Source organism: Schistocerca piceifrons, chromosome 1 (assembly GCF_021461385.2).
Source record: "Schistocerca piceifrons isolate TAMUIC-IGC-003096 chromosome 1, iqSchPice1.1, whole genome shotgun sequence".
NCBI classification, from domain to species: Eukaryota; Metazoa; Arthropoda; class Insecta; order Orthoptera; family Acrididae; genus Schistocerca; species Schistocerca piceifrons.
In genome coordinates this window covers 877,235,917-877,259,239 of record NC_060138.1, presented here as the reverse complement: position 1 = coordinate 877,259,239, position 23,323 = coordinate 877,235,917, and the positions used below count along the sequence as shown (strand labels likewise).

The following is a 23,323-nucleotide window of genomic DNA, read 5'->3' as shown; positions in this document are numbered from 1 at the left end:
TTTCAGCAACTGTACCATCTGAATTGGGAGGTCGTTAAAGGATCAAATTATTATTTTATTCCAGTTGCCAACAATGACCTCTGCCCATACTAACTCACAGAAAGTATCTACTTCAATTTCGCGACAAGTTAAACTATTTATGACCGCAACAAACACGCCTCTGCCAACCATGTTTAGCCTATCCTTTCGGAACACTGTTAGGTTCTTCACAAAAATTTCATCTGAGCTTATATCCAGCTTTAGCCAGCTTTCAGTGCCTATAACAATTTGAGCATCAGTGCTTTCTATTAGCTCTTGGAACTCTGGTACTTTCCCAACACAGCTACGACAATTTACAACTGTTATACCAGTGGTTCCTGTATCTATGTTTTTCCTGTGTTCAGCCTGCACCCTTTATGACTGAAGCCCTTCTTGTGTTTTCCCGAGACCCTCAAAACTAAAAAATCACCCAGTCCACACCACACAGCCCTTGCTACCCGTGTAGCTGCCTCCTGCTTATAGTGGACACCTGACCTGTTCAGCGGAACCCGAAACCCAACCACCCTTAGGCGCAAGTCGAGGAATCTGCAGCCTACATGGTCGCAGAACCGTCTGAGCCTCTGATTCAGACCCTTCACTCGGCTTTGTACCAGAGGTCCGCAATCGGTCCTGTCGACTGTGCTGCAAATGGTCAGCTCTGCTTTCATCTTGCAAGCAAGACTGGCAGCCTTTACCACTTCTGTTAGCCACTCAAAACCAGAGAGAATCTCTTCTGATCGAAAGTGACACACATCATTGGTCCCGATGTGAGCAACCACCTGCAATTGGCTGCACCCTGTGCTCTTCATGGCATCCGGGAGGACACTTTCCACATCTGGAATGACTCCACCCGGTATGCATACGGAGTGCACATTGGATTTCTTACCCTTTTTGTCAACCAAGTCCCTAAGGGGCCCCATAATGCGCCTAACATTGGAGCTCCCAACTACCAATAATCCCACCCTCTGCAATTGCCCGGATCTTGCAGGCTGAGTAGTTTCCTCTGAAACAGGACAGGCGACAGCATCTGGCTCAGCAACAGTGTCAACCACAGACAGCACCTTGAAACTGTTTGTCAGACAAACCGAGGAGGCCTTATTTGCGGCCGCCTTGGAAGTCTTTCGCCACTTGCTTTACCCCGGGGCGACCTCCCACTCGACCACAGGTGAGGGTTCAGCCTTAGTGCGAGCAGTAACTGGGTTGGCCACCGGTGAGGACCGATCAGACGACACTGACGTGCTGGACGTCCGTTGGATCCCCACGGCCGGCCCACAACAGTGGTGCCCATCCACTACAGCCTCAAGCTGTGTAACCGAAGCCATCACAGCCTGAAGCTGAGAGCGAAGTGTTTCCAACTCCGCATACAACAATTGCAATCCCTGTCCATACTAAAGACCGTGGAAAACTAAACTATGCAGATAAACAGACTATCAGCTCATGCTATGCAATTCTGCTGTAGAACCTGCCGAAAACACACAAACTGTGTCTAGTAATACGCAGATATTCAAAAACCTAACTACCGAAGCACTCAGGTGAAACTAAATAATTTGACCCTGATTTGGAACTTGTAATATGTCACAAAATCGGTTTACTTTCTGACACAAACGAAAACGCGAGAACTGTGGCTATTAGATGTTAAATTTTCACGCAGAAACTCAAGAAACTAAACTATTAAAGCACACAGACGATATAATAAAATTCCATCCTGGTTAGGAACTCGTAAATGACAAATGCGGTTACTTATCTGTTGTTGCGTCTGTCGCAGTCGGCTACTGCTGCCCGACTGACTGACTGACTAACGCCAACAAGCGGTCACACTAGTTTCCACGCAAACGCCACTGCTCTCAGTCGTTAAGTAAGGCCATCAACCACTTTGTTGTCCATGGTGAGAGGTAATGCCTGAATTTGGTATTGTCAGCACACACTTGACACTATGGATCTTGGAATATTAAATTCCGCAATGATTTCCAGTATGAAATGACCCATGCTTGTAGCTCCAGCTACCATTCTGCATTCAAAGCAATAATCATGTCGGAAATCTTTTCACATGAATTACCTTAGTTCAAATGACAGCTCCACCAATGCCCTGCTGTTTCATGCCTTATATATGTGATACTATCATCATATATGTATGTGTTTGGGTATGTCAGTATTCCATGACTTTTGTCACCTGAGTGTGTGGGTTTGAGATGGACAATGAAACTGTATGGATTCAGTTGTGAGACGTTGGTAGGATTAATGTTAATCATGGAGTGTGATAATGGTGACAGATGATGAGGTGTTACACACTCAGATTCACATTTGCCATGGTTAAATATTTTCATTGTGAATATTGTCATTGTGGATTATATAGACAGGTTATATGACTGACAAGAGCAGTTGTTGAATTTGGGATATTGTTAGGGACCCCAGTCTACATCACATGAGAATGTATAAAAATTTATCTATACTCAGTTCACTCTGAATAAAAGGTCCTAAAACTGGCTTGTAATATGTTGTTTTAATTTAGAAAAATGGTATTGGTATAAATGGGCTTCCTGGATGGTAAGATGGAGTCCTTGAAAAACAGATTCATGACTGTATTATTGGCAGAAATTGGTGTCTACGTTACACTAAAATTGTGCTCTTGTAATGTGGAGTTGTATTTACAAGACAGAGGAGTGAAAGTTGTTGTGTAGTTTCTGTTGGAAGCTGTAATGTGATATAAAAAGGAATGGCTCTAGTGAGATAACCAAATACTGTAGAAGTCTTGGCAACTCTCTGTGATATTTGTCCTGGTGTTGCAAAAATATGATCAGTTCAGTGGCGGATAAAACTCAGGGAAATGTTAAAAGCAGTCTGTATTGGAAGTTAATGTAAAGTAGAAATTTTTTTTTTAAATCATCTGTGCGAATGATGTTGGTTGAGAAATTGATGTTGGAATCATAAATACACCAAGAGGCTGAGGCTGATACAGTCAGGGATTTCATCCAGAGATAAATAAGTATTGTCAAAGGGCAAGGGAGATACAAGAACAAGGTATTTGAATGATATTGTGGTTGTTGGACTACTGTAATTGCTTGTCTCTGAATTCCTACTTGTACTACCTGAAGGCTGCAAACATAAAATTCAGAATTTACAAGAGTTTCTGGCTAGAACTTGCACCCACTTAATTCTTCTTTCTGAATTATTGTGGATAAATTTTTCCCCGACAATAAAAATTCATGTCTTATAACCAATCCCTAACTGAATTAAAGTGTACTGTGTGAGATACATTTCTGTCACTAAACTATAACTTCCCGCTTATCATGCAGTATTGCTAGTGTGCTGAAATGTTTGTACATTACTCTACTAACTCTATTGAAGGTTGTATTTCTACAGCGTGTTTACCAAAAATACTTTCTGTCAGAGTCTAAGCATATTTCATTTTTGAGCTGTTGTATATTTGTGAATTATTTTTGTGTTCTAATTTAATAGGCTCTTTGCTGAGTTCAGTGCTTGGAAATGGAAGGAAGTTCCACAGCTGTTTGGACACAGATAGCGACACAATTTGTTGCCTGGCCTTACAGGCACTGACACATCTTCTTTCCTGGGTTCCTATTTCATCGTACATTACGCCAAATCTCGTAGCCTCACTTTTTCAACTAGCTAGCATTACGCAGGTAAGTTTGCTGTTATACTTTTATTTTTCTTTACTCACCTCAATACAAAATACTATCATTGCAATAATTACAGACTAAAATTGAAATATTAGAAACCATTGGCATTTTATCATAGTACTTATGTTATAGGTAACTACATGATGTACAAGCCAGATGGCATTTTCTTGTACTACTTTATGTATATTTTGCGTAGGTAAATTGATTCTTTAAGCTGCATTAGATTCTCTGTTAAAAGAGATTTGAAATAGCAAATTTTTTGGCAACATTACTTGGCGTGAAAAGTAAATTATTGTTAAAAGTAAGTACATGTAATGAAAACTGTTCTAGATAAATGAAGGAACAAAAGAGTGAAAAATATGCCATACACAACATAGCTTTAAGAAAATTAGTCTAAGGTGCAAGTAACTATTAAATTATTTCAGTTTTAAAAGTGTAATGTGTTAAGTATAGTTGTCCACAACCTGAAGATTGATTGGAACAACCAATTGCTTTACTAGCTGTTACAGATGGCATGACTTTGCCTTTCTGCACCTATTAACTGATTTAGCAACGGCACAATGAAAAGACCGTCGGAACGTTAGCTTTCAGCTAACAGGCCTATGTCAAAAGTAGACCACACGCACATGTACGCGCGCACACGCGACACACTCACACGCATGACACAGTCTCTGGCAGGTGGAACCAGATTGCGAGCAGCAGGGCATTGTGGGAGAGGTAGCCATGTGGAGGAAGGAAGAGGCTGGGCTGGGGTGGTGAGGGGGAGGGATAGCTATGTAGGTGTGGGGGACAGTAAAGTGCTGCTGGGAGCATGCAGGACAAGATGGAGAGTGGGGCAGCTCGATGCATTTTGGAAGTCAGATGGAGGGTGTGGGGGATGGGGGGGGGGGGGGGGGAGAGGACTAGTGGGAAAGGAGAGAAGTAAAGAGACTGGGTGCATTGGAGGAATAGAGGGCTGTGTAGTGCTGTAATGGGAACATTGAAATGGCTGATGGGTAAGGACAATGACTAACAGAAGATTCAGACCAGGAGAGCTATGGGAACATAGGATATATTGCAGGGAGAGTTCCCACCTGTGAAATTCAGAAAAGCTGGTGTTAGTGGGAAGGATCCCGATGACACAGGCTTGAAGCAATCATTGAAATGGGCATTGTGTTGGTGGCGTGTTCAGCAACAGGGTGGTCCAGTTGTTTCTTGGCCACATTTTGTTGGTGGCCATTCATGTGGACAGGTAGCTTGTTGGTTGTCATGCCCATGTAGAATGCAGCACAGTGGTTGCAGCTTAGCTTGTAAATTGCATGAATGGTTTCACAGGTAGCCCTGTCTTTGATGGGATAGGTGATTTTGTGACAGGACTGGAGTAAGTGGTGGTGGGAAGATGTATGGGACAAGTCTTGCATCTACGTCTATTACAGGGACGTGCTCTGTGAGGCAAGGGTTGGGATCAGGGGTTGTATAGGGATGGACGAGGACATTGTGTAGATTCGATGGGTGGCAGAATACCACTGTGAAAGAAGTGGGAAGTATAGTGGGTAGGACACTTCTCATTTCTGGGCCCAACAAGAGGTAGTTGAAACCCCGGCGGAGAATATAATTCAGTTGCTCAAGTCCTGGGTGGTACTGAGTCCAGAGGGGAATGCTCCTCTGTGGCCAGATGGTGGGGCTTTGAGAGATCTTGGATGACTGGAAATACAAGGCCCAGAAGATTTGTTTTTGTACAGTGTTGGGACGGTAATTACGATCTGTGAAAGCCTCAGTGAAATCCTCAGTATATTTCGAGATGGACCACTTATCAGTACACATGCAATGGCCACAGGTGGCTAGGCTGTATGGAAGGGACTTCTTGGTACGGAATGGGTAGCATCTGTTGAAGTGGAGGTGTTGCTAGTGGATGGTGGTTTGATATGGACAGAGAGGGTCTGATGTAGCCATCATTGAGGTGGAGGTCAGCATCGAGGAAAGTGGTTCGATGGGTAGGGTAGGACAAGGTGAAGTGAATGGAGGAGAAGGTGTTGGGTTCTTGAGGAATATAGACAGGGTGTCCTCACCCTCCATCCAGATCACGAAGGTGGCATGTGGCATCAATGAATCTGAATCATATGAGGGGTTTGGGATTCTGGATGTTTGGGAAGGATTGCTCTAGATGCCCTGTGAATAGGTTGACATAGGATGGTACCATGTGTGTGCCCATAGCTGTACCCCAGATTTTTTTGAAGGTAATGCCTTAAAAGGAGAAGTAATCATGGGTGAAGATATAGTTGGTCATGATGACTAGCAAGGAGGTTGTTTGTTTGGAATCCGTCGGATGTTGGGAAAGGTAGTGATCAATAGTGGTAAGGCAATGGGCTTAGGGATGTTTGTGTAAAGGGAGGCAGTATCAATAGTGAAGAGCAGGACACCATTTGGTAAAGGAACAGAAACTGTGGAGAGCCGGTGGAGGAAATGGTTGGTATCTTTTATATGGGAGGGCAGGTTATGTTTAATAGGCGAAGGTGTTTGTCTATGAGGACAGAGATTCTGTCAGTGGGAGCAGCAGTAACCGGCCATGATGGGGTGTCCTGGGTGGTTGAGTTTATGGACTTTAGGAAGCATGTAGAAGGTAGGAGTGTGGTGAATGGTCGGGGTGGGGAGAGAGATAGATTCTTGGGAGAGGTTCTGGGGTGGGCCTAAGGATTTGAGGAGAGACTGGAAATCCTGCTGTATTTCTGGAATGGGGTTGCTGTGGCAGGGTTTGTAGATGGATGAATATGACAGCTGGCGGAGTCCTGCCAGGTAATCCTTATGGTTCAAACAACGGTGGTGGAGCTTTCGTCAGCAGGTAGGATTATAATATTGGGATCAGTCTTTAGGTGATGAATATGACAGCTGGTGGAGTCCTGCCAGGTAATCCTTATGGTTCAAACAACGGTGGTGGAGCCTTTGTCAGCAGGTAGGATTATAATATTTGGATCAGTTTTTAGGTGATAGATTGTGGATCTTTCTGTGGATGTAAGGTTAGTTGAGGGTGCACGTAAGGTTCACTACTACTATTGCACCTCCTCCTCCTCCTCCTCCTCCTCCTCCTGCTGCTGCTGCTGATAATAGTAATGATAACAAAAGAGAAAGAGAGAGAGAGAGAGAGAGAGAGAGAGAGAGAGAGAGAGAGAGAACAGGGGTGGGGAGGGGGCAGGATGGTGGTAGGGTTCACTACTACTATTGCACCTGCTGCTGCTGCTAAATAATAATAATAATAATAATAATAATAATAATAATAATAATAATAGAGACAGTAGCAAATACGAAACACACATGACAGAAAAAAATCACAGCACCAATAAAGAGTTGTTTGTTATAAATGAAAGTTGGTAGACGTGTTTCTGCATTGGAAATATGATGTCTCTTCAAATTTTGCACCACGCGCATAAGAGTGGTACCAGTAGTGCCACTATGAGGATGCAAATCAGGTTTGCTTTAAATGCATATTGTAACGATCGTTAACCATTATTTACCTTTGAGATTGGACATGGTGAGTTAATGTTAGTCAAGAATGTCTTTAATACGACAAAGAAGACATTATCAACATCTCACTGTCTTTGAACAAGGTCGTGTAATACAGCTATGAGAAAGTGGATGTTCCTTCTGCAGTATTGCAGAAAAGCTTGGCAGGAATGTAGCCACTGTAAGTGATGGCTGGTAGAGGTTGTCAGGAGAATGTTCAGTCGCAAGAAGACAGGGCTCCATCTGCCACATGGCAGTACCGAAAGGGAAGGACATTGTGTTCGACGTTTGGCTCTGGAACGTCATACTGCACCTGCTGTAGCAATTTGAGCAGCATTTGGCACCACAGCGGCACAACGAACTGTTACAAATTGGTTACTTCAAGGACAGCTCTGAATGAGATACCCTATAGGGTGCATTCCATTGACTCCAACGGACTGCCATTTGCAACTTCACTGGTGTCAGGCAAGAGCTTATTGGAGGGTAGTGTGGAGCCCTGTTGTGTTTTCTGATGAAAGCTGAAACTGCCTAAGGTGCCACTGATGGATGTGTGTTGTTTAAGAGGAGACCAGTTGAGTGCCTCCAACCAGCCTGTCTGCATGCTAGGCACACTGGACCTACCTCTGGAGTTATGGTCTGGGGTGTGATTTCGTATGACATAAGGAGCACTCTCATGGCTATCCCATGCACCTTGACTGCAAATTTCACGAACAGCATTCCAAGCTGTGTTTTCCAACAAGATACTGCTTTCCCACATACCACTGTTGTAACCCAACATGCTCTAGAGAGTGTTGACATGTTGTCTTGGCCTGCTTAATCAAGAGATCTGTTTCCACTTGAGCACATAAGGAAAATTACCGGATTACAACTCGAGTGTCATTCACAAACAGCACTAGTCATTCCTGTATTGACTGACCAAGTCCAACAGGCATGGAATTCCATCCCACAAACTAACATCCGACACATGTAAAACACAATGCATGTATATTTGCTTGCTTGTATTCAACATTCTGGCAGTTACACAGGTTATTAATGTATCAGCATATCACATTTGCTGTGGCTTATCTCACCCTCACATCAACCTGTGATCTTGCATTGTTAATCACTTACATATGTCACCTAGACAAATGTATTCTCAAAATTTCGTTACTCTGCTTTAATTACTTTTGCTGTTATGATAGTTTTCCATTAGTGTATTTATGGGAATAAAATAGAGTGAGTTCTGAGGGAGAGAGATTGAGATAGACTGTACCAGCTAAGGTCCAGGAAATGAGAGAGGCCTGGTGGGAAAGAAGGGTAGGCCTACATAGTTTTAATGGGATAAAGCGTGTGTACAGAAAAGGTAAAGACGTTACTGTATTGTTTTTTTAATAAATATATCATTAGCTGTTTTTTGAAACTGGAGATTTTAGTTAGCGCTCTGATATGGTGAGGGGGATAATTCAACATTTGGGTCTCTTGCTACTGAAAAGGATGTGGAGAAATCTGCTGGGTTTGTAGTAGGATTGAAAGATTTTTACTCTGATAGGAATAAGTGTTTCTGCTGTGGTGTTCCGAGAAGGATGTTAAGATCGAGCAGAGATATGAGAGACTGCATACAGTGGTAAAACAATAAAGGAGATAGTAAATGTAAACAGCACTCGCAGATAAGACCTTACGCCTGTTCTGACTGGCTGACTGCTGACTACAAGGCAGTATTTGGGGGCAATCTATAGTTGTGGGATGTGATAAGTAGGCCCATCCCTCTGGCATTTATTGCCATTCAATGAATCCTGATGGTATCGCTTCTTCTTTATTCAAGCAGTTCTCATTTGACCTCGCAAGGCCGAGAGGACTGCATTCCAAGCACCCCTACCTCAGAAAAAAGTCTGAAGTACTGGGAATGGAACCCAGGTCTTTCTGCACTGAAGGCAGGAACACTAGGCAATCAAGAGAAGACAGTATGTGTAGAAAACTTTGCAGTAGTGTGCATGTGTCCAGGATAGTTGGGCATGTGATGATGAGATCAATCAAAAATTTGAACATCACAGATAAATCATACACAGGCATTCGTCACCAGCTCCAAGTGCAATGAGATTTCCTGAGAAAGAGCTGGAAGAATAACATTACTGTAATCATACATTAGGAGTACAAGCATTTGTACAAATTTCTTTTCCAGAGAAAAAAGCTTTTTATATTTTTGTAGGATGTGGAGAGATGCTGATGTATTCTTGCACATTGTAACTGTGTGTTCAACCTTGTTTGGATTTACACCTATTATTACTCATAGACTCTTTGTAGAGGAAGATAAATTTACATTTATACCATTTAGGATTAAAGATGGTATGAACTTTATGCTACTGAGCCTAGAATGGTGAACCAGATCATCTTGAGTTTTAGGTGGATTGTGCTTTGATCATATATTCTGTCACCATTTTGATAATTCACATAGGTCAACATTCACATCCTTGATAACTCTCTCAAGGTTCTGACTGTTTATTGTAAGTTTAATTTTTACAATCACATCCTCTATCATACAGGAGTCTTTCCCTCTGTTTAAGACTCCCGTCCACTGTTTTATGACTGTGGTAACAAAAGTTAATTTAACACGTATATTCACTAATAGGAAGTACAAAATAAACAACATATTCTGAACATATTTACACAGTTCACTGAACACTGTCACAATGTTGTGAGATGCACCAAGATTGTCTTGTGGCGTAACAAACTGTCATAAAAGGTACAAAAACAGTTGGTCGAAAGGATGAAGGAAAAATAAAACCCAGAAGCCTAAATAGTTTAGCTTGAATGAACAGTCTGAGCAGCAGTATTGAGGATAGCACATGCAGCATTCCATCAGGTGATAAGTATGTGCTGTGCTGCCCCTCTTTAAACCTCAGGATTAGGAGAAGAATAGCCCACATGAAGCATCAGAGATAATGCCATTGATTCTGACATGCATAATGTGACAACGTACAGAATTACTAACATGCGCATCTGTGTAGCGTTGTCATATGTCTGCAGTAATAGCAAGTTACCTCTGAAAAAATCATCACACTCATCCTTACACATGTTTTCTTACGGTACAACAGCAAAGACAAGATTAATAATATTTGCTATAACAATTCAAACAATTCATATTGTGTTATATATGTTTTTTAGCTTGGTCATTTGTCCCATGAGCGGCACAAATATATGGAAAGCTATTTTTGCATTTTGTAACAGTTGCAACACACACACACACACACACACACACACACACACACACACACCATTCAGAAGCTGGTGGACTATTTTTTCAACAGCATAAAATCCAATATCATGCCACCATTGAGCATTGACGAAAAGGACTAATGAGGAAACATCACTGACTTGACCTCATATTTAAGGAGAAAAATGCATACTTGCAAGGTATCTGCCCCAGCAGTTGCCCCTATGCTGGAAGCAGGACCTTAATGCTGATATATCCAGTTATGACCATCAGAAAGTACAGCTTTTAAATATGCAGGCACACTGGTTGTTATTAGCTTTGCCCCACTGCAGCTGCTTTATGCGTGAGCACGAAGCACTGTACTGTGGATTGAATAAGAGATTTGTGAAATACTGTTTTGATGTTTCTAATGTGCTTCTTTCATTGTGTCAAAGTGCACAGTTTCTAACCTGTAGGTGTTACTAGAGATCTCTATGCTTTGAACATTTTTTTGTTGTGATTCACAAATGCATTGTAAAGGAATGAAATGAGTGTGCCGATATAGAAATAGTGCTGCTATTTCATTATTTAAGTCACTGTTGTGCATTATTTTCTTTAGATTTTAAAGCTGCACTGTGAAAGTGAAGTACAGGGTGTCCCATTCAAACCTCCCTGATTTCAAAGGCCCAGGAAAAAAACCACAGTAGATATAATAGTGAAAATGCACCACATTGTAGAGCATCTCAAAGAATATATTTATTTATATATAAAACAAAGATGAGGTGACTTACCGAACGAAAGCGCTGGCAGGTCGATAGACACACAAACAAACACAAACATACACACAAAATTCAAGCTTTCGCAACAAACTGTTGCCTCATCAGGAAAGAGGGAAGGAGAGGGGAAGACGAAAGGAAGTGGGTTTTAAGGGAGAGGGTAAGGAGTCATTCCAATCCCGGGAGCGGAAAGACTTACCTTAGGGGGGAAAAAAGGACAGGTATACACTCGCACACACGCACATATCCACCCACACATACAGACACAAGCAGACATATATTTCCCCCTAAGGTAAGTCTTTCCACTCCCGGGATTGGAATGACTCCTTACCCTCTCCCTTAAAACCCACTTCCTTTCGTCTTCCCCTCTCCTTCCCTCTTTCCTGATGAGGCAACAGTTTGTTGCGAAAGCTTGAATTTTGTGTGTATGTTTGTGTTTGTGTGTCTATCGACCTGCCAGCGCTTTCGTTCGGTAAGTCACCTCATCTTTGTTTTATATATAATTTTTCCCACGTGGAATGTTTCCTTCTATTATATTAATATATTTATTTATCATCAATTCACCTCTACATGTGAACCATTTGTATCTCAAAGAATATAGAGTCCAAATTCAATTTCTTGCCAAGTTCTTAGTAATATTTCCTCTGTTATTGTTCCAATCGCATTGGTGATACGAAGTCGCAGTGTAGAAATATCATCCACTTTGGTCGCATACACAGAGTCCTTCGTGAATCCCCACATCAAGAAATCAAGCGGCGTAATGTTGGGTGAACATGGTGGCCAAGCAATGGGTCCTCTGCGACTGATCCAACGATTGGGAAATTTCCTATCCAGGAACTTGCGAACAGCCGCTGACCAATCCGGCGGAGCTCCACCTTGTTTAATGATGTTTGGTTGCAAGTCTTGTATCTGAGGGTACACAAACTGCTCCAACATATCCAGATACACTGACCCATTCACCGTTTGTTCCGCAAAGAAGAACGGCCCAACAATCCTGTCATGCATTAGCCCGCACCATATGTTTAGTTTAGGGCTATCACAAACATGTTCAGTGACAACGTGCAGATTTTGTGAACCCCAAATCTGAACATTGTGCCTATTAGCCCTTCCTGATAGATGAAAGGTTGCCTCATCTGAGAATAAACATCTTTTCAGGAAGTTGGCATCCATATCAATACGCTGCAGCATATCCGCAGCAAATTGTTGTCAGTGTGGTTTGTCGTTCAGCATCAGATGTTGCAGAATTTGCATTTTGTAAGCACACATACGAAGACACTGGTGAACTACACAGTACAATGTTGATTGAGGTGCATCAAGTTGCCTAGATGCGTGACAGATTGGCTTACATAGGCTTCTGAGAAATGTTTGTCTGATGTCCTCCACTGTCTCTTCTGAAACGCTGTAATGTGCACCGCCAGAATGTTTCAGAACACTTCCTGTTGCCAGAAACTTACTATACCAGTCCTTAATTGTTTTCACATCAGGTGGATCACATTCATATACACAACGCTAATTTCTTTGCACAGTAATCAGCGATTTTGTTTCTGCAAACCACATTACTGCTTACAAGCACTGCTGTGGAGTTGCCATTTTCTCTTCATGCGACCATGCTGCACTCTGGTGACAACACTTGGCATTTCTGATGCGGGAATATAAATTCTTTGAGGTGCTCTAGAATGTGGTTCATTTTTAATTGTTGTATCTACTGTGGTTTTTCTCTCCTGGATCCTTGAAATTAGGGAGATTTGAGTGGGACACCCTGTACATTTGCAGGAGATGCACAATTCCTCAATGTCAGCAACATGATTAAACTGTCAATCAAAAATCACTAACTTCATTTCATAATAGTTCTTCAGTGCTTAGCTTTATTCATTTTGATTTTGAGGTTAACAGAACACTTGAATGACTAGAGATGGGACGTTCATTTTCACAGGACATGTACATTAGTATGTTCTACAGAAATGATTAGCATTTGAACCATGTCAGCCCACGGGTTCAAGATCAACATCGTGCCACAACACCACCCATTGGTAAAATGTGCCTGCGACTCTTGTTTTCGTGGTAAGCCAAAGGTGTGACTTGAGCAGACATAAAGGATACCTCGCAGATGTATGTGCGAACCGTGTCATTAAATCAGAGTGTTTGAAAGAGGGCGCATTATTGGCATGAGAGAATGTGATGCATCCATCTGGGAAACTGCTGCTCATGTAGGACCAAGTGTCTCAGCAGTGCAATGGGTGTGTGCAGAACGGTTCACCAAAGGCCGTAGAACACTATGAGATGGGTCAGGTCACACTGCTCAGCCAACCTCCCAAGAAGATCGACATCTCATCCTAATGGCATTGCAGGACAGATGTGTGTCCTCCTTGGCCCTGGAGCAACAGTGGAACAGTGTAACACATCACACACTATGAAGGGTGACAGTCTGTTGCTGTTTATTATGGCATGGGTTATGTGTGCATCGTCCACTTCTCCACCTACCTTTGACAAATGTGTAGAAACATGCCAGACAGCAGTGTTGTATGGAATGACTTTGCTGTGGACAGGAATGGCATCAAATACTGTTTTTGGGTGAATCCAGATTCTGTTTGTTTGAATATGATGATCCATTTTGGTTCGCTGCAGCCAAGTGGAGCGACATCACAGTGACTGCATTTGTACAAGCCATGCAGCGACAGCTCGAGGCCCTATGGTAAGGAGTGCTATTGGGTACAACCACAAATCACAGTTGGTGCATGTCCAGTGTGACCTATATGAATGACATCCTGTGGGTGGCGCAGTGGTTAGCATACTGGACTCGCATTCGGGGCGACGACGGTTCAATCCCGCGTCTGGCCATCCTGATTTGGGTTTTCCGTGATTTTTCCTAAATCGCTTCAGGCAAATGCCGGGATGGTTCCTTTGAAAGGGCGCGGCTGACGTCCTTACCCGTCCTTCCCTAATCCGATGAGACCGATGACCTCACTGTTTGGTCTCTTCCCCCGAAACAACCCAACCCCTCTCTGTGTCGATGTGTCGACATCCTGTGACCTGTACCCATACCCATTCTGCGCGACACTAGACACCATTTTTCAACAAGCCAATGTGCAACCACATGCTGCTGCACAAACATGTGTCCTCTTGGCGTCACAAGATGTGAGCGTTTTTCCCTGGTCCACCAGATCACCAGACTTGTCACCAACCGAAAATTGTTTGCGATATGGTGATAATGACAGGTGCAGAACTGTGACCCAGTGCCGGCCACCACAGATGAACTTTGGAACCAGGGTAATGCAGCGTGGATAGCTATACCACAGGATGTCATTTGCATCGTATAGTCATATACACATCAATGCCATCACGCATGGAACACGTTATCAGGGTCCATGGCAGATCCTCTGCCTATTAGGCAGCAGGTCTCTTGCTAAACCAAGGTGACTGAAATACTATTCATTTCTGCAGAACGTGCTAATGTACATGTCCTGTGAATGTGAATATGAATGTCCCCTCCCTAATCTGCTTTTCTGAACATATTGTGTGTGTGTGTGTGTGTGTGTGTGTGTGTGTGTGTGTGTGTGTGTGTGTACTACTTTGACATATTATGTATTCCAGTGTGTGTGTGTGTGTGTGTGTGTGTGTGTGTGTGTGTGTGTGTACTACTTTGACATATTATGTATTCCTTGAGATAAATACAACTGGTTTTTGCAAAAGTTTGAAAGCTGTACTTTCAGAAGGTCATACCTGCATACTATGGATTGATGGGGCTGATGTCTTGCAAGTGTGCCTTATCCTTCTTAAAATATGAGGTAAAATTGATGATGTTTTCTTGTAAGTTGAACTTTTTGAGCAACATTGAGGAATGCAGTTTATTATTTCTGCATATAGAAACCACATTCATCACTTGCTGTTCAAAAGACTTCAGTGGGAAATGATCAGATCTCATGCATGTTGCAGCAACCAAAGTTAGGCACTAAATGAATTCTCTTGGCCACCGCATAGCTGACTTTAGCTGATATTAAACTTTCCAAATTTGTCATAGTAGGTTATCTTGGAGTTGTCTTCACAAGCTACATAGGAAAAGACTGTAGACTGCATTGCTATCAGACCTCTGACTGACGACTTACACTGAAGGAAAGATCTTCTGCTGGGAAATTCTAGAAGAGCCATTCCAAGTTTGATAACCTGTGTGTAAGAAGTGGAAATGCAATAGGCTTTCCTATGTGCATAACATTGTGTGCCATCTTTTACTTTGGAGAGACCTGACTCTAAATGGATGAACAATATTGCCAGCCGCTCAAATTAGGCTTGCATAGATTTCTTTCCTCATAAAATTTCCCTTCCCCAATTATTTTTCGAGTATTGATTCAGTGGTATTCTTTCAAATAGATTTTAACAAGAGAGTCGTAGCAGGTGTTGTTTTATGAGGAATACAAATTGTATACAACAGTGAAAACAACACACCTCCAAATCAAAGGCACTGTGCATGATGACAGTTGTTGTTTGGCTAAAAGGTGCAAGTAAACCCAATCCCATAATCAACCTCTGTGCCAGGTTGGACGACACAGCTTCCCATCCAGTAGTAATTAATCCTAATCTGTTTTGCATGGAGTATGTGTCTGTTCCATAATCACCAATGTTCCCTTACTGCTACTTGTCCATCATTGGAGCAGGATTTCATTATTAGCTAACAATAAGGTTATTTGAGATTTGTGGAAGGCAAAACGAGTAGCACTTGGAGTGGATACATTTAATGTTCTATTTTCCTCTTCTAGATTACACAGTGTATGTGCTCGATTAGACAGCATTAACAGCCTTGCTGTCTGCAATAAGCAGATCATCCTTTTTACAAATTTATTCCATTAGCACATTAATGTCCTTAATACTCTGGATTCTGTAGAAGCAAAGTGAAATTTCAGGCAGCTTTAAGTATTTTGAAAAGATAATCAATTTCTTTCTTTTTTTTTTTTTTTTATTGTTGTACTGTGTTTTAAGTGAGATGTGTGATGATAAAGTAATCTACACGAATGGTTCTAAACACTAAGATTCTCTTAGTGATCTATTGTAGACCCTGTATGTGTCTCTAGATATGGTTGCCAATAAATTCACAATATTCAGTGCAGAACTGTATGGAGTTTGGGGGTTGTGGCTCTGATAAGTTGTGTTTGTGTTGTGTGGGGTGATTTCACGTCAACACTGTGGGTATTCTGCTTACTGTTCAGCGTATGTATCTAGAAGAGAAATGTTTCCAAAATATTCAACATTATCTTCTCCACACTAATCAAAGTGGAAACTGGACAGTACTAGACTCCTGCAGGTCTGAAGCTAATGTTCCCATCAAACTACCTAGATTTAGTTTTTCTATCAGTTCTATAAAGTGTTTGAATCACATGTCAGGATGATACCTTTGAGTAGGTCAGGACTGTTTTCATTTCATCCTTGTCCTACTGAACTAGTATGCCATCTCTAATAACCATGATACGAAACTGTGACCTTCATTCTGTTTTCTCTTCTCCTACAAATTCCAAAATGTGAAGTATCAAACAATTGGAAGTCCTCAGTGGAATAACAACAATACGAAAAGAATCGGCTGCTATGCACCACATAGAGGAGGCGTTGAGTCACAGACAGACACAGTGAAAAAGACTGCTAAAATATTAAGCTTTTGGATGAAGCCCTTCTTCTGAAATAGTGCGCGCGCCCACACACACACACACACACACACACACACACACACGACCACCGTTTCAAGGCTCTGGAGCCCAACTGCAATCTTACCTCTTTCATGTGAAGGATTACAGCATGAAATTTTACATCCTCAAAAAAACTTTGATAGGTAAAAGAAAGAAGTGAAAACCTCCTAGCAGATTAGAACTATGTGGTAGACTGTGACTTGAACCTGGACCTCTGCCTTCCACATATAATGGACCCTAATTTGAGGGAACAAAAAAATTGCATAACATGATTGAGAAGCATTTGGCATGACCTCACAGAATGTGTCATATAGAAACAGCTGTTCAATTAGCAAATTGCACAATAGCTGCAAGTGAGAAAAACTTAGTATATGCTGGTTTTATGTTGAATTTATGGTAATTTCTTCCATTGTGTTTCTTTTTAGTTCCTGCTTGTGAGCACATCATTACTGTTTGTTATTGCAAATTGGCTCTTATCTAACCATCATGTGATAAGGCAGAGAAAAGCCAGTCACTCTCAAGGAATAAACTTTGTTGTTGCTTTTTACAAGAAGCATCTGTTGGGTTATTAGTATACTGCAATTTTGCCCCAAATAGAGATGCTAATTGATTTTATATACAGCACATTATGTTCATGTAAGGTAGTTCACAAATCAATTAGTTGCAAATTTAAATGTTGAAAGTGTCCATTTAGATTAAACTGCAGCACTAAAGTAAACAGTTGATTCAGATTTTACTGATTAACACCAAAAAAGCCCCAAAAGTAAGCAGTTACTTGGAATTAGTCAAAGAGGACAAGAAAACTGACATTAGTTGACCACAGAAGAAAATAAATAAGCACATATAATACCATAACACCTTCCTTTTAGCTGTTCCTCTCTCTCTCTCTCTCTCTCTCTCTCTCTCTCTCTCTCTCTCTCTCTCTCTATTCCTGAATGGTAAAGACGTTCTGCATGCTCCAGTGGACAGACACCACTAGAAGAAAGGAAAGTGAGAATGACTGAGTCACAATGTACAGGTATTTTTCAGAATTAAATAGTGGTCTACACTTCTCTGTAAAGTGAAAAATGAATTATGGAAGAAGCCCATATACTCAGACATCCTTTCCTCCTGGGGTGATTATCCAGGAAAGTATGGATGTCTGACAACCTCTGTGAAGTTAGGAAGAGAAGATGGAAGTGCTGCCAGATAGAAACTTAACGCTTGCCTGTATGGCTCAGTTCAGCCAAGGGAACAGATTCTAAGTTTAACATATCTCATGTTAAATTTCAGAAATTGTCTATTAATTATCATCAATGTTGTTGTTGCTCTTATTACTGGGAAATGTGTACCATTTATTTGTCTGCAGAATTGAGAAAAATTAATTTTTTGTGTAATACAATAACATTAACACCATAATTCTTTTTTTCTTTCTTTTTAGGCTTCATCTGCACATGAAGGCCATAGTGTTGGAATGCTGGCAATGGCTGCAATAAATGAAATAATGTACAAAAATTGCATACCTGTCTCTTGTGAGGATTTTCTTTTGGGTGTTTTTCAACAGGCAATGCATTTAATGAACAATATACTGCAATCAGGGGGACTTGAGCACTTAGAAGAAAGGCAAGAACATCTAATTACTTTTATTACAATAACAGAAATACCAAAATGAAAATAACAAACAAAAATGAGAAAAGGCAACCACTTGCCTATTGATTATGATGTGTGATTGCATAGGTATTTTGTCATTAGCACCATATCTTCGAGGTTACACAGCCTAAGATTTCTGGGTGACAAATAAACAAGCATAACATCACAGAGACATTCCTAGGTTTCGAGCTATTACAGTTTCTCCAATTTAATACACAGCCACAGTGGCACTCAAATACGGGGTGATGATAATTAAAATTCAACTTTCAAAACACCAAAAATAACACCACTGGTCAGAATGATCTCAAATTGCAACGGAATATTATCAGAGGAGGAAGAAAATGTATGGCAGAAGAAAAAACAGTGTGAAAATTGATCAGTAGATGATGCTGTATGTGTCAGAATATGTAAATAAAAACACCTATCATGGGCACGACCCATTGAAGTTGGTGTAAACATGCTGGGTACATGGCTTTTGTGTCTGCAATGTTCGCCATGACTGTCTCAATGCAGGATCACACTCTGCTTGTAAAGCTGTATTACAGGAATGATGACTACCCATGTTGTTCTGCATAAGTTCCTCTCACTGAAGGGTTTGAAAAAAGCAGTTGGTTCAATGACTGCCGTGGATCTGGAGAAAATGATTCGGATTTGAAAAGATAGTTTCTTTTGGTGTGCAACCTGGTAGAGGGAGGAAACGAATTGCTTTGATGTCAGTGGAAGCAGTGGCCCCAGCAATGCAGGAGGAGATGAGTGGTGGTGTGCAAACATGTAGTGCATGGAGAATTGCCCAAACATTGAACATACCTGTGAGAACAGTGCATAAAATCCTGCAAAACATCCTTCTTTCCTATCTATTCAAAATTACCCATGTGCACGACTTGTTTCCTATTGACCTGCCAGCAAGAGAAACCTTTGCTTTAGAATTTCTTGCTTGCATGGAAGTGGACAGTGATTGGCAGTGGAAGATTCTGTGGACAGGTGAAGACCACTTCCATCTGACAGGATATGTCAATACACAGAATTGATGAATATGGGAAACAGAAACTCCACATGCAAATCAACCAGTACCACTTCATCCTGAAAAGGTCGCTGTTTGGTGCAGATTTATGGCATCATTTATCATAGGGCCATATTTTATCGAAGAGACAGGTGTTTCTGGTCCTGTTACCTGTACCATCACTGGTAAGCGGTAAGAGTGTCTTTTGCATAACCATATCATTCTAGCTCTCCAACAGCGTGGATGTGTGGATGGGATGATTTTTATGCAAGATGGCACACCTCTGCACATTACAAATCCAGTTAAGCAGATGCTCTGCTGAAGCGCCATTTCGGAAGTGCTAGAATTACCGTATTTACTCGAATCTAAGCCGCACTTTTTTTCGGTTTTTGTAATCCAAAAAACCGCCTGCGGCTTAGAATCGAGTGCAAAGCAAGCGGAAGTTCTGAAAAATGTTGATAGGTGCCGCCACAACTAACTTCTGCCGTCGAATATATGTAGCGCTACACAAGTATGCTTTGTGGGCACGAAGATAAATACTGGCGCCAAAACCTCTGCATCAGTAAATAAATGTAAAAAAAAGTTAGAAGACGAGCTTTTTTTTTTCTCCGCCCGAGTTTCGACCTCTGCATTAACATACATTATCCAACGAAGTAAATACAAATTCCGTATTGTTCATCTTCGAATGTAGCAGAATTTCAATGTACTACGAAAATCCGACTGGCAAGACTGTTAGGGATGTTTGTCAATATGGCCAACTCTACGTTCCGAGTTTTATTCCTACCTGTGAGAAGAGGTGGTTAGATGGTTGCTAATAGGAACCTGATGAAATGTGAATCACATGCAGTATTCTCTTCACCATAAGAATAATACGAATATAAACATTTTGCCATGTATTCTTTCGTGTTTGCTGCTATCTCGTTTAAATCCTGTCTGCCTAATAAACTATGAAACTAGAGTGAGACAACAGCAAACGCGGAAGAATATACGTATCGTGTCATGTTTATATTCGTATTATTCTTATGCCTAATAGTGATACAGTCAGAAATGAAGCACGGCAACTGACTAGATTTTAAATGTAAGATGACTAATTTCTGTGCAGAATTTGATGTACTAAAGAAGCGGCCGCAAAGATTTTCAAACGGAGAAAAATTTTCGCTACACACTCGTTCAGAACATGTTCTATCATACGCAGTCTATTATTTGGTTCTTGTTGATCATTATCAAAGAAAGCAGCAGTGTAAGTAACAACAAATAGCAGTCTCTTGCCAATGTTTTGCTAATGAGACGATTCCTCTCTTTTTTTAAAAAAAAAAAAAAAAAAAAAAAAGCGGCGATAGCGGGCACAAAAGCAAGTCATGCCGCGAGCGCCGACAGGCCGTAAACACGCACTATCAAAATGCGACAAACAATGCATGACACAGTACACTAATGCATTTTCAGCTTAGAGTGACGTAAACACCTATAACAAAGAAAACGGCACTTATCAGATCAAAGCAAAATAAGCAATCGATTCAAACCAAACGAAGCACGTGAAAAAGGAAGGGTACCCGTATAAATACGGAAGGAGCGCCTGACGCATAGCAATGGCTACCTGGTAAAGCTTAACTGCTAAGCTTACGACTCGAACCAAACTACTGTATGTAGCTGTATCGTCTTTCATTCGACCTAAATTGTGTCTCATATTACAATGGACCAACTTTGTTTCGATTTGGAGGTGCGGCCTAAAACTTTTCTCTCCCCCTGAATTTCGAGTCTCAAATTTCAGGTGCGGCTTAGATTCGGGAATTTTTTTTTTTTCCCCTTTATTTCGAGTCTCATTTTTCAGGTGCGGCTTAGATTCGAGTAAATACGGTATCAGCCACCATTTCCCTACAGCCTGGCCATCCTGATCACCTGATCTTAATCCGTGTGACTTCAGGCTGTGGGGACTATCTGAAAGATGTTGTGTTCAGTGTTCCAATTGCAAACTTAGCTGCATTGAAGGGACGCATGGGGCAACACATTCTGAACGTGACCCCTGAAACACTTTAGTCAGTTGTGGAACATGCTGTTTCTCGATTTCAACTTGTTGCAGAAAAAAGTGGGCAGCATATTGAACATGGTTTGCTCCAGTCACAAGGAAATTAATTATCCGATTTGATTTTGATTGATGCTTTTTATACGGTTTTTGGCCTCAGGACAATTAAAAACCAATGTGAGTGATGCTTTTTATGCGGTATTTGGTCTCAGTACAATTAAAAACTGATTTTTCCCATCCGATGTGATATGACCTTTCAGTGGTGGATGGGCTTACATAACTAACAGTATCACACAAGTACGCCTTAGTCATTGTAATATGATTCGTTTGTTATTTGTAGTCAACCACTATTAAATTTTGATTCTTACAGCGCTATCTATTGCTTCATTTTGTAACTATTTATTTGTCTTCTGCTATACGTTTTTCCCCTTCTCCGATAGTATTCCATTACAATTTGACGTCATTCTGAGCAGTGGTGTTATTTCTACAGCAGTTTGAAAGTTTAACTTCAATTATAATCACTCTGTACATCCACCTGTGACTGGAGCAACTGTGCATGGCTATAAAATAAAGGGCCTGATGCTGTCACAGAATACGTATGCATTTGCTACAAATGAAAGACCAATAGTTGTGAAGCCTGAAGCTTTTTCAGTCAAATGCAGTATCCCTGGTGTCTGTAGACAAAACATTGTGCCATGGCCATCATTTGCATAAGAAGTGTTATTTTATTTTGCTGGAAAACTGATATATGTAATAATAGAACAGCAAATTATCATGAAGTTTCACATGAAACTTCCAAAAAGAACTGCTACTGAAACATATCTTTAATTAAAACAAGAGTAAGGTGAAGACTGACTATCATGTATGTGTGTTTTTGAGTGGTTCAAACATTTCCAAGGTGGCAGAGAAGATGCTGAAGATGACTGATGCCTAGGACGCCCACAACCTCAATAATGGATGAAAATATCACAAAAGTAGGTAATCTGATTTGATCTTACCATTGGTTGAGTATTCAACCAATTGCTGAAACTGCAGGAATTGACAAAGAGTGCATAAGGCAAATTTTACATAATTTAACACGAGACAAGCATGAAACTGGTGCCAAAAATTGTCAATCAAACAGAAAGGGGTTTACAAAAATGTTTGTACTAAACTTTGATTATCATTGAAAATGATTCTGATTTCATATAAACAGTGATAATATGCAATGAATCTTGGTTTTTCACTTATGATTCAGAAACTTAGCACCAGTCTACGCACTGTAAGGACCCAACTTCCCCGAGAGTGAAAAAAGTTCAAATGAGCAAATCGAATTTCAAAGTCATGAGGACTTTTTTTTCTTTTTTCCTTCAATATTTGTGGAATTGTGTTCCTTCATTGGGTACGTGAAGGTCATACTATTAATCAGTATTACTTCCTTGATGTTCTGAAAACTCCATGAGAAAATAAGGGGAAAAATGAGAATTGTGGAAGAACAAGTTATGGGTTTTGCATCAAGACAATGCACCGGCTCATGCTGCATTATCTGTTAAGAAGTTTGTAGTGAAGTAGAGCGTCCCATTGGTAGACCACAACTTATTCACCCTACTGAGCGCCATGTGACTTTTCTCTGTCTCCCAATGTCAGATCAGTATTAAAAGAATCAAGATTTCACTCTGTTGAAGCAGTGAAAGAAAAAGTAGCAAGTGTCATCAAGGAGCTCACTAAGCAAGACTTCCAGACTGTTTCCATCAGTGGAAAATTCACATGGTGTGTTGTAGGGATAGAGGAGGGGAGTATATTGAGGACGACAATAAATATTAATGTGGAACCCTTTCAGTGTATGTTGCGAACCTCTTCACATTTCATAACAATTCGTAAACATGTGTTCACAACATTAATATCATTTACATGTCCTGGACTCACTGAATTGGAGCTGTTGCTCCTT

General features: G+C 41.0%; 1 protein-coding gene across 1 annotated transcript in view; it reads left to right on the top strand.

The window, feature by feature from the left end:
* Positions 1 to 23,323, top strand: part of LOC124716462 (exportin-6-B) — a gene marked incomplete in the record, with an annotated part of 329,183 nt that overhangs the window by 166,624 nt on the left and 139,236 nt on the right. Inside the window, 2 exon segments of the mRNA XM_047243176.1 lie at positions 3,475 to 3,659; positions 18,168 to 18,349. Coding sequence (XP_047099132.1) covers positions 3,475 to 3,659; positions 18,168 to 18,349 — 367 coding nt within the window.